Source organism: Trifolium pratense, linkage group LG2, assembly GCF_020283565.1.
Source record: "Trifolium pratense cultivar HEN17-A07 linkage group LG2, ARS_RC_1.1, whole genome shotgun sequence".
Lineage (NCBI taxonomy): Eukaryota > Viridiplantae > Streptophyta > Magnoliopsida > Fabales > Fabaceae > Trifolium > Trifolium pratense.
In genome coordinates this window covers 16,816,433-16,831,111 of record NC_060060.1, presented here as the reverse complement: position 1 = coordinate 16,831,111, position 14,679 = coordinate 16,816,433, and the positions used below count along the sequence as shown (strand labels likewise).

General features: G+C 31.2%; 1 protein-coding gene across 1 annotated transcript; it reads right to left on the bottom strand.

Annotated features, from left to right (window-relative positions):
- Window positions 1-10,238: 10,238 nt before the first annotated feature.
- LOC123907651 (putative disease resistance protein RGA4) lies at window positions 10,239-14,679 on the bottom strand. The gene is made up of 2 exons (XM_045958001.1): window positions 10,831-14,679; window positions 10,239-10,621 (listed from the first exon to the last, which is right to left on the bottom strand). The coding sequence occupies exon 1, from the start codon at window positions 14,189-14,191 to the stop codon at window positions 10,892-10,894; it is 3,300 nt and encodes a 1,099-aa protein (XP_045813957.1). The 5' UTR covers window positions 14,192-14,679; the 3' UTR covers window positions 10,239-10,621; window positions 10,831-10,891.

Genomic DNA, 14,679 nt, shown 5'->3' with positions numbered 1-14,679 from the left:
CAGGAAGTCTACCTTCTATGTTTTAACAAAATTTTAATTTGTCTATCTCATGGCAAAAACTCTATGGTTTCTTTGTCTAACATCTCCATGAGAAAAAGTTATGCATCTTCACCTTCCATATGTTATAGTTACACATTATAGTGTCTTGAATTGATTTAAAAGCTATTGTGTGCATATATATAGTTACATCGTAAGTATATTGATTTTTGTCCTTGGTAGGTGATGGTGTCTAACCTCTTAGAATATCAGGTATGTCTACATGTGATTGATTAAGAAATTGATATACATATATGTGATAGTTGTCTATTAATATGTTTGTAAATTGAAATTTTTCTATTAATCTGAGTTTGGAACATCTCTAATCATTTTTTATATTTCTTTTTTAGGTTGGATATTTTTTAAAATATCAACCGGTGTTTTGTTCGATGATTAATTAAACTTTGAGTTGAATCGATTAATATGAATATGACTATTTTTTCATGTGAAGGAGGAGAACAGGATAAAACATACTTCTATTTTTGCTTACGTTGCATCCTTGCTCCTTATAAAGCCTATGAAATGGCACCTCATGTAAGGATGTGTATTTAACTCTAATGGCAGTTTGTAAACCATCATTTTTTTTTAATTGATATAATGTTTGTAATTAGACAACTTTTCTTTTTCATTTATTATTTTATTAGTCTAATGTTTTAGCTTATTTGTTTCTTATTTTCTTTTTCATTTATTATTTTATATAAGGTAAAAGATTTGTATAAAAAATTGTTGATTAATGGGAATATAATTAATTTTTTTCATGTAAATAAGTTGAAGAAGATAAAAGAGACTTCTTTTTATTGTGATTTTGAAGTGCCTTAAAATCTTTTCTTTTACAAGTAAAAGGAATGTTGAGTTGCTCACAATCAAGTATTTTGATGATGTGGCACTCTATAAGAAAAGTTTACAATCTCTATTAAAAAACATTTTCATCATTTCCTTTAATTAAATCATTTTAATTTTAATTATCTTTAATTAAATCATTTTAATTTTAATTATCAATATATCAAATTATCACTATATAACCTTTTCATCATCTCCTTTAATTAAATCATTTTAATTTTAATTATCTTTAATTAAATCATTTTTATTTTAATTATCAATATATCAAATTATCACTATATAACTTCTTACAAGGGACCAACTAACTAAAATGAAAAATTATTAAATTAAAATGGACCAACTAATATATAAGATTTATATAACCACAAAATATTCATGACTATTGGAATTCTTTCAATACTAATTAAAAAAGGAATCATTATATTTCAAGCAAGTGACTCACTTTGATATTCCAAACCTCTTTGATCAATCCCTTAAAGAACTGAATTTAATAATAAAAAAAACGTGTGTCTCTCTTGCTTGAAATATATTCTTTCAATACTAAATGAATTAAAAAGGGATCATTCTTCATTACTTATATTGTTTAGAAGGGATTGCTTGAAACCAAAGGGATCATACTTCTACTTAGCCTAATGAATTAAAAGGGATCATACTTTTAATTTTATGACTCTACTTAGACATATAAGTTATTGTGATGATGTGACACTCTATAAGAAAAGTCTACAATCTTTATTAAAACCTTTTCATATTTCATATAATAGAGTTACTCTAATAATAAATAATAAACAATAATAATATATTAAAAAAAAACTAACACAATTTATTGTTGTTGAATTGAGACAAAAATGAATTGCAAGTAATGAAAGGTGGAATGATGCATCATGTTATTGTTTTAATTGCATTGCAATATCTTATTAAAATATATATTGTATGTTACAATTTCCTATTAATGTAATTGAAAACAAAGAATTCTTGGAGACACTAATATTGAATATGTAAATTTAGCTAATTATCAAACACAAGCTCTATATAAAGTTAACCCAAAAGCTAATTATCACCACCACCATACCAGGAAGTCTACCTTCTATGTTTTAACAAAATTTTAATTTATCTATCTCATGACAAAAACTCTATGGTTTCTTTGTCTAACATCTCCATGAGAAAAAGTTATGCATCTTCACCTTCCATATCTTAAAGTTACACATTATAGTGTCTTGAATTGATTTAAAAGCTATTCTGTGCATATATATAGTTACATCATAAGTATATTGGTTTTTGTCCTTGGTATGTGATGGTGTCTAACCTCTTAGAATATCAGGTATTTCTACATGTGATTGATTAAGAAATTGATATACATATATGTGATAGTTGCCTATTAATATGTTTGTAAATTGAAATTTTTCTATTACTCTGAGTTTAGAACATCTCTAATCATTTTTTTATTTCTTTTTTAGGTTGGATATTTTTTTAAATATCAACCAGTGTTTTGTTCGATGATTAATTAAACTTTGAGTTGAATCGATTAATATGAATATGACTATTTTTTCATGTGAAGGAGGAGAACAGGATAAAACATATTTATATTTTTGCTTACGTTGCATCTTTGCTCCTTATAAAGCCTATGAAATGACACCTCATGTAAGGATGTGTATTTAACTATAATGGCAGTTTGTAAACCATCATTTTTTTTATTGATATAATGTTTGTAATTAGACAACTTTTCTTTTTCATTTATTATTTTATTAGTCTAATGTTTTAGCTTATTTGTTTCTTATTTTCTTTTTCATTTATTATTTTATATAAGGTAAAAGATTTGTATAAAAAATTGTTGATTAATGGAAATATAATTAATTATTTTCATGTGAATAAGTTGAAGAGGATAAAAGAGACTTCTATTTATTGATTTTGAAGTGCCTTAAAATTTATATAGATCGAGGGTATATTAATGTTGGAGGAATTCAATTAAAAGAGGACAATCCAAATAATTTAGAAATATAAATATGTGTCTCATTTTTTTTGACACATTTTGACACATATTTTGTCAATATGTGTCTCATTTTTAAATATTATATTGTCTACAATGTGTATGTGATCTACTTGATCTCGATCAAGAGAAATATAGAAACAAAAACAAAGTAGAAATTAAAATAAGTTTTTTTTTTGTAGTTGACACTCAAGTCTTGCGGTTCTTATAATTGTAATACATGCAAGAAGTTATATTGATTCAAATTGACTTAGAGGTTGTCCAAATATATAATCTTTATGCATTTATCGTATAACACTTGCCTAAATCTGGATGGTTCAATATGAGTATATATGAATTTTAATGGACGGTCCTATTTTAATCTACGCATGCCATCTTATTCTTACAACCATAAAATGAATCGATGAAAAGAATTGTGCTAAAAACATGTTAGTTTAGAAATTGTGCTAAATACTTTTTCCTCCCACTTAGAATTGTACTAAAAACTTTCTAAATTAAATTAAAAAAAGACAAAAATTATTAAATAAAAATTGTTGATGCTCATTTGTCAAAATAAATTTTAGAAATTATTAAAACCGTAGATGTTAAAATATATTTACATATATTTAGAAAATATAATCACACATATATTTAAACATATTTACACACAACTAAAATTCACCAATAATTCAAAAATTATTAATTTAATTTACATAATAATATAACTTTTTGGATAAATTAAGTACATATTCTAAAAGAATGTTTACGTTACGGCTGAAAATAAAATAGTGGAATATTTGTAAGAATAAGATGACATTTTTTTAAGCAAATAAGAAGATGACACATGTTAAATCTTAAATTCATCTATAAGACTTTCTTTACCTTAACCAAAATTCAAATATATAAAATCTTCGTCCAAACTTATATATTGACAACAATAAATATTCAAGTTTATATAATATAATAAGAAAATAAATGTTCAAGAAAATATTAAATAAGAGGGACAAAAACTAACAATAATTTTGAAGAGACACAAACCTCACCAAGAAAAAGAAAAACAAACCAAAAACAAAAGGACCAAGCAAAAAAAAAAAGTGAACCAAACAATAGACTAAAAAATTGGGACTAATAAAGTTGGAATAAAATTTCACCAAGTGAATAAGTGAGAATAAACTCCAAGAAAACGAGAGATGAGTAAGTAGATAAGCTATTTGGAATCTTAAATTGCATAGAACGTAGTAAGCAAAATATGCTATTTGATACATAATTTTCAAAAAATGAAAACACGTGGAACAAATAGTCAAAGCCACCATATGTGAATCATATTCTATAATCAAAACTTTTTTTAACATTTCTCATGAGCAATATTGTCTACAAGTATAATTAGGTATGCCTCCAACTCTTATTGAAAATAATAAAATAAGGGATACATCAAAAATAAAAAACAAAGTGACATTTGACTATAAAATTGCAACTCATATAAAGAAAACTAAAATCTTATATTATTACACTAATAAAATAAAAAATGATACATCCTTTCAAACTTATGAAATATTATAAGAGATCTATTACATTAAAATGTAAACAAACTACGATATAAATTAATAAAAAATCTAATATTTCTAAACAATTTTTTTTTTACTCATATACTAATATTAAATATAATCATATTTTAAAATAATATCTATTATTTAACTATATGTGATTATAGTTATCGCAATTATTATTTTTTATTTATAAAAATATTTTAATTTTATATTTTAATCAAACCCGTGCAACGCACGGGTTTATCCCTAGTCTTGATAAAAAGAAGGTACGGATAAGTTAATGCGGTTGTCTCTCTTGTTTGATTTTAATGGCCAGCGGGGTAGTAATTGAAACCACCGTCGTGTCAGATTGCCAATTAATCATCGTTAATTTATTTACGGTACACGAGTACAGTACAAAGTCATCCCACGGTGTAAATACTCACATCTCTTCCATCAATCAATTTTTTTTTTCATGCTAACCGGTTGCCGGAGCACTAAAAAAAAACAAAAAAAAAGGTTTTAAATTACTTCATCTGGTCCTTAATATAGGAGGAAGTTCATTTTTTAGATACATTAAAATATTAATTATCTAGTCTATCCTCCTGTATTAAGGATCGGAGGGAGTAAAAATAATATATTTTAGATTTTTTGTAGTCGTTTTCACAAATTCCAATGTATTATTATATTTGCTTCCGTAAACATTTGTACCAAATTATAAATCATTTTACATTATCAATGAAGTATTTAATGATATTTTTTATATTATACTTTTTTTTTAGTAAAATAGTCTCTTAAAGATATTTTTGGTTTCACACTGGTCCCTTAAAGAAAAAAATGTCTGAATAGTTCCCTTAAAGAAAAAAAAGTTCGAATAGGTCCCTTAAAGATATCTCCGTTAATTAGTTTAGTCTTTTCCGTCCATTTTTTCGAGGACCAAACTAATTAATGGATATGTCTTTAAGGGACCTATTCGAACCATTTTAATATAGGAGGAAGTTATTTTTTAGATACATTAAAATATTAATTATCTAATCTATCCTCCTATATTAAGGACCTGAGGGAGTAAAAATAATATATTTTAGATTTTTGTGAAGTCGTTTGCACAAATTCCAATGTATTATTATATTTGCTTCGGTAAACATTTGTACCAAATTATAAATCATTTTACATTATCAATGAAGTATTTAATGATATTTTTCATATTATACTTTTAACTATTTATTATTCTCTTTTTTTTCAATTATTCAATTTATTTTTCCTATACTATTATTGAATGACAATTTTGTAAACTAACACATGATTTCTTTTCTCCATACAACATTAATTACATTCTTAATTTGTGGGGTGAGATGAGTAGAACAACCGGTTAAACTTGTTACACTAAGGATTAAAGAGCAGAAGATCCAGAATTTAAATCCTGATATAGAAGAAGAAACTAATAATGTAATACTAACAACTAACATTGTTTATAATTTTTTTTGCTTAATTTGTGTAATTTTGCCGAAATGACTATATTATGGTATGGAAAGCGAACCATTTTCCTTCTTTTTGGTCAAGTCCATATCAATCAATTACATATAGTACTAGTAGTATTAATAAATTTGCTTCTATCCGTTTAAATTGTGGAGAAAATTGCCGGCTAAAATCTTTGAATTTTACACTAAAACCAACATCATATACTTATCGGGTGCGTTTGATCTGCTAAAAAATAAGGGACTGGACATGACAATTTCTATTGTACTGTGTTTGATTTTAAAACTGTTTCTAATACTGGACAAACTAGGGACCAAGGAACAGGACAAAAACTGAAATTTTTGTCCCCCACGGGACAACTTTTTGTCCTCTACACAAGTTGTCTAAAATACCAAAATAATCTTTTGTCCAGCAAACATCGTACAACACAAAGTTTGTTCAATACCTTAAACATTTGTCATGTGTTGTTCTATCTTTTATTGTCTTGTACTGTTATGTCCAGTATTTATATCTTGTATTGTGTCTCGTTTTAGAATTTTTGATAGATTATATACTCCCTCCGTCCCATATTATAAACAAAAAAAGAGTTTCCATACTTATTAAGAAAAATAGAATATGATAATTTAAAGTATGATTTTTTATGTTTTTCTTGAAATAAGTTTCATAAGAAGATGTAAAATGAATTTTTATTGAGGTTAGGCCCCCTAAGATCATTGAGGTTTTGTGGCAACCACCTATGTTTGGTTGGTATAAATGTAACACAGATGGAGCTTCATTGGGTAATTCTGGTATTGCTGCTTGTTCTGGTATTTTTAGAAACCATAGAGGTGAAATGGTTAGTTGTTTTTCCAAGCATTTGGGGTTGGCTAATGCTTTGTTTGCGGAAGCAATGGGGGTCATTCTTGCTATTGAACATGCATATGCTCAGAATTGGTCTCATCTTTGGATAGAAAGTGATTCTAAACTAGTCTCCTTGGCCTTTAAATCTCCGAATATCATTCCTTGGAAACTAAAGAACAGATGGATGAACTGTATATACATGACTAGAAACATGAGCTTCATTATATCTCACATCTATAGGGAGGGCAATCATTGTGCAGACAAGCTTGCTAATCTCGGGTTATCTTTGCAAGGTTTCACATGGTGGACATCTGCTCCAGTTGAAATTAGGGAAGATTTAACTAGAAATAGGTTAGGTTTTCCTTATTTTAGATGTTGCTAGCTAGTTGTTTTGTTTCCTTTGTTGAGGGTTTAGGCTTGGTCCCCCTCTTTTGTATCCCACTTTTTATTTTTATCTATGATATTTGAAGTTTAAAAAAAAAAAAAAAAGAATAGAAGAGAAAAGTAAATTAAAGGTAATTTGCATTTTTCATGAGAATAACTAAGTAAAAGTAAATATTGAAAATGATAAAAGTGGATTAATTTTGCTTATAATTTGGGACAAAAAAAATAGTTTTTTTTGCTTATAATATGGAACGGATGGCTAGGAAGCACCGACACCTCTATGATTAGGCGTGTCGCGGTGTCCGACACGTGTCGGTGTCCGACACTCGTATGACACTCATTCGACACGTGTCGGATAACTCATATCGGTGTCGGAAAAAATTCAATTTTTTTTTTTTAATCTGACACTCCTTTAATCAGTGTCTGACACCTATAAGACACTCGTATGACACTCCTTGGACTAAAGTAATACACATCCAAAATAGTTTTCCATTAAGGGTCTTGTTAACATGTGCCCTTAAGGCACATGATAAGATATACCAAAATAGTAATTCAACATTTAATGATACAAGAAATTTAATGCTTCAAAAGTCAAAATGCACAAATTAGCATTTAATAATTTCTATTTTTGCTTCCTTAACATGTGCCTTAAGGGCACAAGTTAACATTTTCCTTCCATTAAATCATGAAGAGAAATGAATAGTGGAGTACGTTTTTCATTAATGGGACATCATTGTGGGCAAATTATCTAACTACCCATATTTATAAAGGCAACCTAACACTCACCAATCTTTATAAAAAGAAGGTACGGATATGTTAATGCGGCTTGTCTCTCTAGTCTTGCTTGATTTTAATGGCCAGCGGGGAAGTAGTTGAAACCACCGCCGTGTCAGATTGCCAATTTCTCATCATCAATTTATTTACGGTACACGAGTATAGTATTCCCTCATGTTCTATACGAGGAATATATTGAGAAAAAAACATATATTAAGGAGATTTATTTTTTTATTAAAAATTCTAAAATTTTATGTGTTATTTCAAAACTAATTCATAATATTGGAATAAGTTGCATTTTATACAATTTAATAAAGACTCTTTTGGTACACAGGATATGAGACATGATATGATAACTGTATCATATCCTGTCTCAATCCAGTGTTTGGTGACACAACATGATATGATAAGTTAATCTTGAAGTTTATCCTATCATGTCTCTCTAGTTAAAATTCTTATCATGAATTTGAACTGGGTTACCAGCAAGATAGGATAAGAGAAAAAAAAAATTATTGATTTATTGAATTAAATATATTTTAAAATAAAAAATAAAAATTAATAAAATATAAATAATAAAATAATTTGATAGTAAATAAATAATAAAATAATTAATTTTTAAATGTAAATGTGATTTTCTCACAAGGATCGGTAGTGGGAATGGATTGAACATGATGTACTTGAACCCCAGGGTACGTGGTTCGATTCCCACGGAAGGCAAAAACTCTACTAGTGAGGGGGTAGAGAAGATCGTGAGGTGGTAGTGCCGGGACCACCTAAGGTGGTGGGGCCTGGGCTGTTACACAACTTCTATATAGGAACTCCTAGACATGAGATCCTATCTCACTTCCACTCAACCAACACAACCTGTGTTGTTCATACAATGTTGAATATAATGTGGCAACAAACTCCTAGACAATACGTTACTCTTGCTTAAAAGCTTCAGGTAAATCACACACAGTTAACTCCGTACTTCAAAGCTTAGGAGTAACCTTAAAACACACACAAAAAACTCAGTTCTTAACTTGTGTTATAGAATTCACAAGAAAGAATCACAATTAACAAATACAGACACTTAAACTCAATATATAAAACTCAAATGTATTTCTTTCAATTCAGTTCGATGAGTAGTCTTGGTCTTGGTCTCCATATATATATAGTGAGCTAGCACGCTCCTGATCTTTCAAGATAAGCTTCAGAACACAGCTGGTCTTTTAGTCACGTCCAACTAAGCAAATCAAACTTTAATAAAAAAATTTCTAAAATGGTTGATCATCTTTAGGAAATAAACAATGTGCTGAATCTAAGTCTTGATAAGAACATATCTTCACTGATAAAGTCTTGATCAGATCAAATCTTGATATACATGTTTGTAGAGTGGATTTTCATATATAGCAGATGCTAGTATTATGCGCTAGATTTCTTTAGTAACCATCGTGTTGTACCTTCATGTTGAAACATTTGGTCCAACATCTTGCTTGTATATTTGTTTTAGCAAAATGAGGTCAATTCAAATATCCAACGAGACGAAAATACACGTCATCGTGGTCACGATGGGTCCGATGGATGCGGAAAAAAAGCTCAAACCCAGCTGAAAAACTATAAACAGAGTCTTCTTCCTCCACTATTATTCATTCAGAAATCACTCAACAACAATGATATTCACTCTAGAGTTAGGAGAACTTTAAGGAGGAGGCAAAGAGGCCAAGGAACTCCAAGGCCAATAAGGTTATTTTCTTTCTGTCTTTGTAATTTATTTTTCCTAGGTTAGGTGGAGTCGAGGAACTCCCTTACGAATGCTTGATTTTGTATTTTGTACAATTTGGGTATAAATTCACTTGCTCTCTTATTGCAAACTCTTTTAATTGTGATAGACTTGATAAACCCTTTTTTAGGGTTGTACATGGTTAGGGAGGTTTTTGGCCTAGTCCCCCTCCTTCTTTTTGTAACTCTTTCCTCATCTTATTATATATTTATATATATATAGAGAGAGAGAGAGAGATTTTTTTTTGAGGTAATAGCCCTTTGCTACTCCTCTTTTTTTAAAAAAATAAAAATAAAAAATTGTGTCCTTTTTCAAAAATTATTTTTCTCTTTTTTCAATCCACCATTTTTCAACTACTTACCTTTTTGTTAATTGATTTTAAAACAAATAACCTCTTTCTCGATCTCCAACTTATTTTCAACCATATATAAAATTCAATGTTAAATATCCTAAGACAAAGTTCAGGACATTGTTTCTTAAATAGTTTAAGGTTTTGAAGCAAACAAATTTTTTAAAATTTTGTCGGGTCAAAGGCGCGATAGGTAGGAAAGGATCACACAAGCTCACATGGTAGGCTACTTTTGACTATTGTAGTTGTACTTCAAAAAAAAAAAGCGTAACCTTAAACCTTTGATGATTTCTATGTTATCCAAGACACTAAACAATAGCAAGATTCAAAATTAATGAATTGAGTAAAACACAATTACTACTATTAAGTTATTAGTCACTCGCATATATATGAACAATAAAAGTTTCACACATCTAATTTATTCGATTCTAATCCATCAAAAAGGTACATGTCCCAACAAGCATTGTTGATAAACAAATTCCACAAACAATCTAAAATGCGCCCGAAAAAAAACAAAAAGAAAAAGACAATAGTAGATGCTTATATGAAAAATGGTTGGTTTCTCCAAGAGGAAGTAGTGCTGCTTCTTCTTCTTACAATAGGAATATAGTATTGTCATCACGGGCAGTCAAAATCCATACATGGATCCATAATCTTCTCCTCCAGCAAACCTAAAAATTGGGTAAATAATACAACGGTGCCGTCAGTACTGAGTAACCAAAAATATATAATGTGTAGCTAGCTAGTACCTGAGAAAGAACTTGAGATTAAAAACAAACTTATATTATTCGCTTTAACTTGTCCAATACATCAAATATTTTGTTGTCAATCTTTACTTAATTATAATTAGAAAGGAGGGAGTATATTATTTCAATCATACCTTTTTATGTGACAAGAACAGGAGCTAGCAAGATGAACCGAACCTATCTTGGCTGGGATTCTCAAAGTCCTCGATTCGTTTCAGTGACTTGTTTATTTTCTATGTGCTTAATTTGTGGCCAATCATCACCGGTAACTGGCTGACACCTTGGCAATAACAAAGTGCAGTCCAAAATGATTAAAGTTTTCAAATGCTTCATCTTTTCTAATGCTTTCGGAAGCGAAGCCAACTTGTTGCAATTAGAAATCACCAATCTATCAAGTGATTTAAGGCCGTCTATCTCTTCGGATAAAGAAGTCATGTCATGACAATTATGAAGTTCAAGATCTTTAAGAGACGTTACCTTGACAACACCCGACGGAAGATGCTCAAGTTTTGGAATTTCTCTTATGGCAAGAGAACACAAGTTTTTCAGACCTTCCCATTCATGAGTACTTGAGATCAGGTCAAGATCAAGTTCTTGACAACTCTCAATGTTAAGACTCTGGAGTGACGTAAGATGACGAAAACCATTGGGAAGAGAATGTTTCCACTCTTTAATGTCAAGTTTCTCTAGAGAATTGAAGTATTTGATCCACTCGTTTTGTGGATCTTGAGGAGGCTTCTGTTCAACATTCGAAATTTTCAGGGACTTGAGTTTGGAAAATGGAGCACATCTTATAGTTCCTTGTGTTATCGTATCAGTTGCTGGTTCTATTGTATCATGTAGCGGTTTCATGCTTGAACCCACGAGAACTAGCTCTTCATCAAGATCAGGAAAAAGGGGCATGCAAATTAGTTTAGGGCAGTAACTTACATGTAACTTTGAAAGGCAAGCCAAATAGGGTAAATTTTTGGCCTCTTCATGCTCTGTCCACCAACTCGTAAGATTAGGGCAATCTGAGATTGTGAGTTCCACTAGAGATGGAAAGTATATTGTAGCTTTTTTTTCATCTGCAATGGTATTTTTAGAAATGCATTTCAGATTGTCCAACCTTAGAAGTTCTAGAAATCTAAGCTTTGCAAGTTGATCAAGTTGCGGAAGAGATGTGCAATTGGTGCAGTCATACAAGGTTAACTTAACAAGGCACTTTAATGAAGAAAACCAATCTGAAAGAGTTTTACCTTTATACCCTATAAGGAAAAATGTTGTCAGTTCAGTGGGAGGCTCAAGACGGTCAAGTGTGGTCTCATATGGAGTACTATTATCTCCCTTCTTCTCCTTCAGGACATCCTTGTGATCCCATCTCAACGTTAGATGTTTAAGGTGTTTTTTCTCATTGAGATAAGTATCCTTCCGTGAAAGCTTCAAACTGGGTGTTTCAAGATGAGAAATTTCCAAGTGGCCTCTTAAGTTGTTGAGAATTTTAAGGTCGTCAAGGCCACCCAAGTCGTCCTTACTAACCACAAATAGTGACAATGTCTGAAGAGATTCTCCCAACTTTCGTATTTTGCTAGGCATGTGAGTGAGAGCCAAACATCCATCTATCTCAAGATGATTGAGTTTAGTTAGTTGGTCAATATGCTTTGGTAATTCCTTGAGGAGATAACACTGGGATAGTTTCAAAGTTTGCAAATTGGAAAGTTTGGTAATGGCACTAGGTAGCTTCTCCATGGTATTAAAGGAAAGGTTAAGATACCTCAAATTATTCATTTCCCCAATAGAGTTAGGAATTGTCTTAATTCCCATGTCATGGAGATCCAACATTCGGAGAGTGGTCTTGAAGGTTTTGAAGATTAGATCACAAGTGGAAGTGCTCGTTTCTCCCTCCTTAGGAAGCAATGTTTGTGTCTTCCACAAGAGAATAGCCCTGAGATTCTCTGCTTTTGAAAACAAAGAAGGTGGAATTCCACGTGAAACGTCCAAACTGAAATCAAATGATGCTCGTAGGACTCCTTCATGAACTCTTTCCCCTTCTGGGTCCACCGTAATGTTCTCTTCTTGATCAGATACAAACCGTGCTAGATCATGCATTAAAGGTTGCATTCTACATCTTGTCACAATACCACCCTCGTCTTCTTCCATGTCTTTGAAAATTGGCTTCTCAACCAAGTCGTTGAAACATCCACGTAACTTTGCTTCTGCGGTTGGTACATCTACATCCATGACAAATCCTTCTGCTCTCCAGAGATGCATTAATCTTTCAACATCAATCAAATGATTGCGAGGAAACAATGAACAAAATGCAAAACACATCTTCTGAAGCGCTGGAAATTTGTTGTAGTATAACTTAAGCTCTTTTAGAAACTCCTTCTTCAAAACATCTTCAGTTGTGGCAGCACCACTAGGTTTTTTCATAAACTCTGCAGTGAATTTTATCCAAAAAGGAACTCCGCCACAATCCATCACAATTTTTCTTTCCATTCCATTCTCCTCGACATCACCACCACGAATGCTCTTAAACAGTGACCAAGATTCATTTTCGTTTAGCCCCCGGAGAACATGTGGCTTAAACGAGGCAAAACTAGCATATATACCAGTATTTCTACGTGTGGTAGTAGTAATATTGTTGGCCATGAGTTTACTGCGTGTGGTTATGAGTATTGCACGCTTGACACCGTCTATGGTTCTCTCCTGCAGCTTTGTCATCAACTTTTCCAGAACATCTTCACCATTCTCAGTTTTTAAATTTTTCACCACAACAAGGTAGTCTTTGCAGTTTGTAAGGTCGTTGTTGATGACATCTGTCTGCGGAATTTCGCCATCAACAAAAATTTGTGAGCCGAAGCGAGCTTTGACTTTCTCGTCGTTGCAAATGAGATGGACGAGTTCTTCATTCTCAACTACTTCGAACTCAACAATGGTAACCACAGGAATAATAACAACATGGCTTTCCTCTGGTGTTGTTTCTGTTTTTCTTTTGGTTTGGAGCGACACAAGTTGATCTATAATTTCTTTCTTTTCCTTTTCTCTACCAATTTCAGTTTGGTTCAACTTTATATCCTCCCATGCCTTTACAGACGCCTGTTTGGGCAATTTAGCTATACTTTCTTGGAGGTTCACTATATCCTGAATCTGTGATTGGACGTCTTTGTAGCGATCCTTAACAGAATTGGATCTAAAGAAAGAGTGTGAGCTTTGTTTAGGCAAATTAGGATCCGTGTAGAGATCCTCCACCAAATCACTCAGATCGTTGACTGCATTCTTAAGGTTCCGTAGGCAGACCTTATCATCCTCCTTATCTATGACGTCGACGTCTAGGATCTTCACTGTGGATTGGATTGATTCAAGAGAAACTTTGACCTGGTTGATGTAACCTTTTAACAACCCAATGCCTGAGCTGCTGGTTGTTTTAAGGGAATCTGAGCTGCTGCTTGTTTTAAGGGAATCTATATGTTTAAGGATTTCACCAATGGTTTCGCTGAGAACAACTACATCCATTATTGAATTTGGCTGGGATTAAACTGAGGGGGTAATATAGGAGGAATGGTTCAAAGGACAAAAGGTAATGTTTGTTTGATGCAATGAGATTCAATTCAATGATAAACACAAGATATTAAGGTTAATGAACAACTACTTTCAGCTGGAGTACTCGTTCATTATATAAAAGAAAAAGGCTTAAATCATCAATTGGTCCATGTAAGTTTGCAAATTATTTGTTTTCTTCCATGTATCTTTTTTTGTTTAAAAATAGTCCCTAAATGTGCAAATTTATTTGGTTTTAGTCCCTAACGTTATGTGTAGTTACAAAAATGATGACATGATGTGACAATGTGTGACGTGGAAAATGAGGATGATGTGTCAATAATGATGTCTAGTCATCCACTTAGAGGACCAAATCCAAAAATAAAATTACAGAAAGGGACCAAATCCAAAATAACGAAATTAAACCCAAAAACATATTTTTCTTCTTTTTTTTCTCTAAACCC

What these genes read in the sequence shown, in the direction of transcription:
- LOC123907651 (XM_045958001.1), bottom strand. Translation starts at nt 14,191, where the DNA reads ATGGATGTAGTTGTTCTCAGCGAAACCATTGGTGAAATCCTTAAACAT.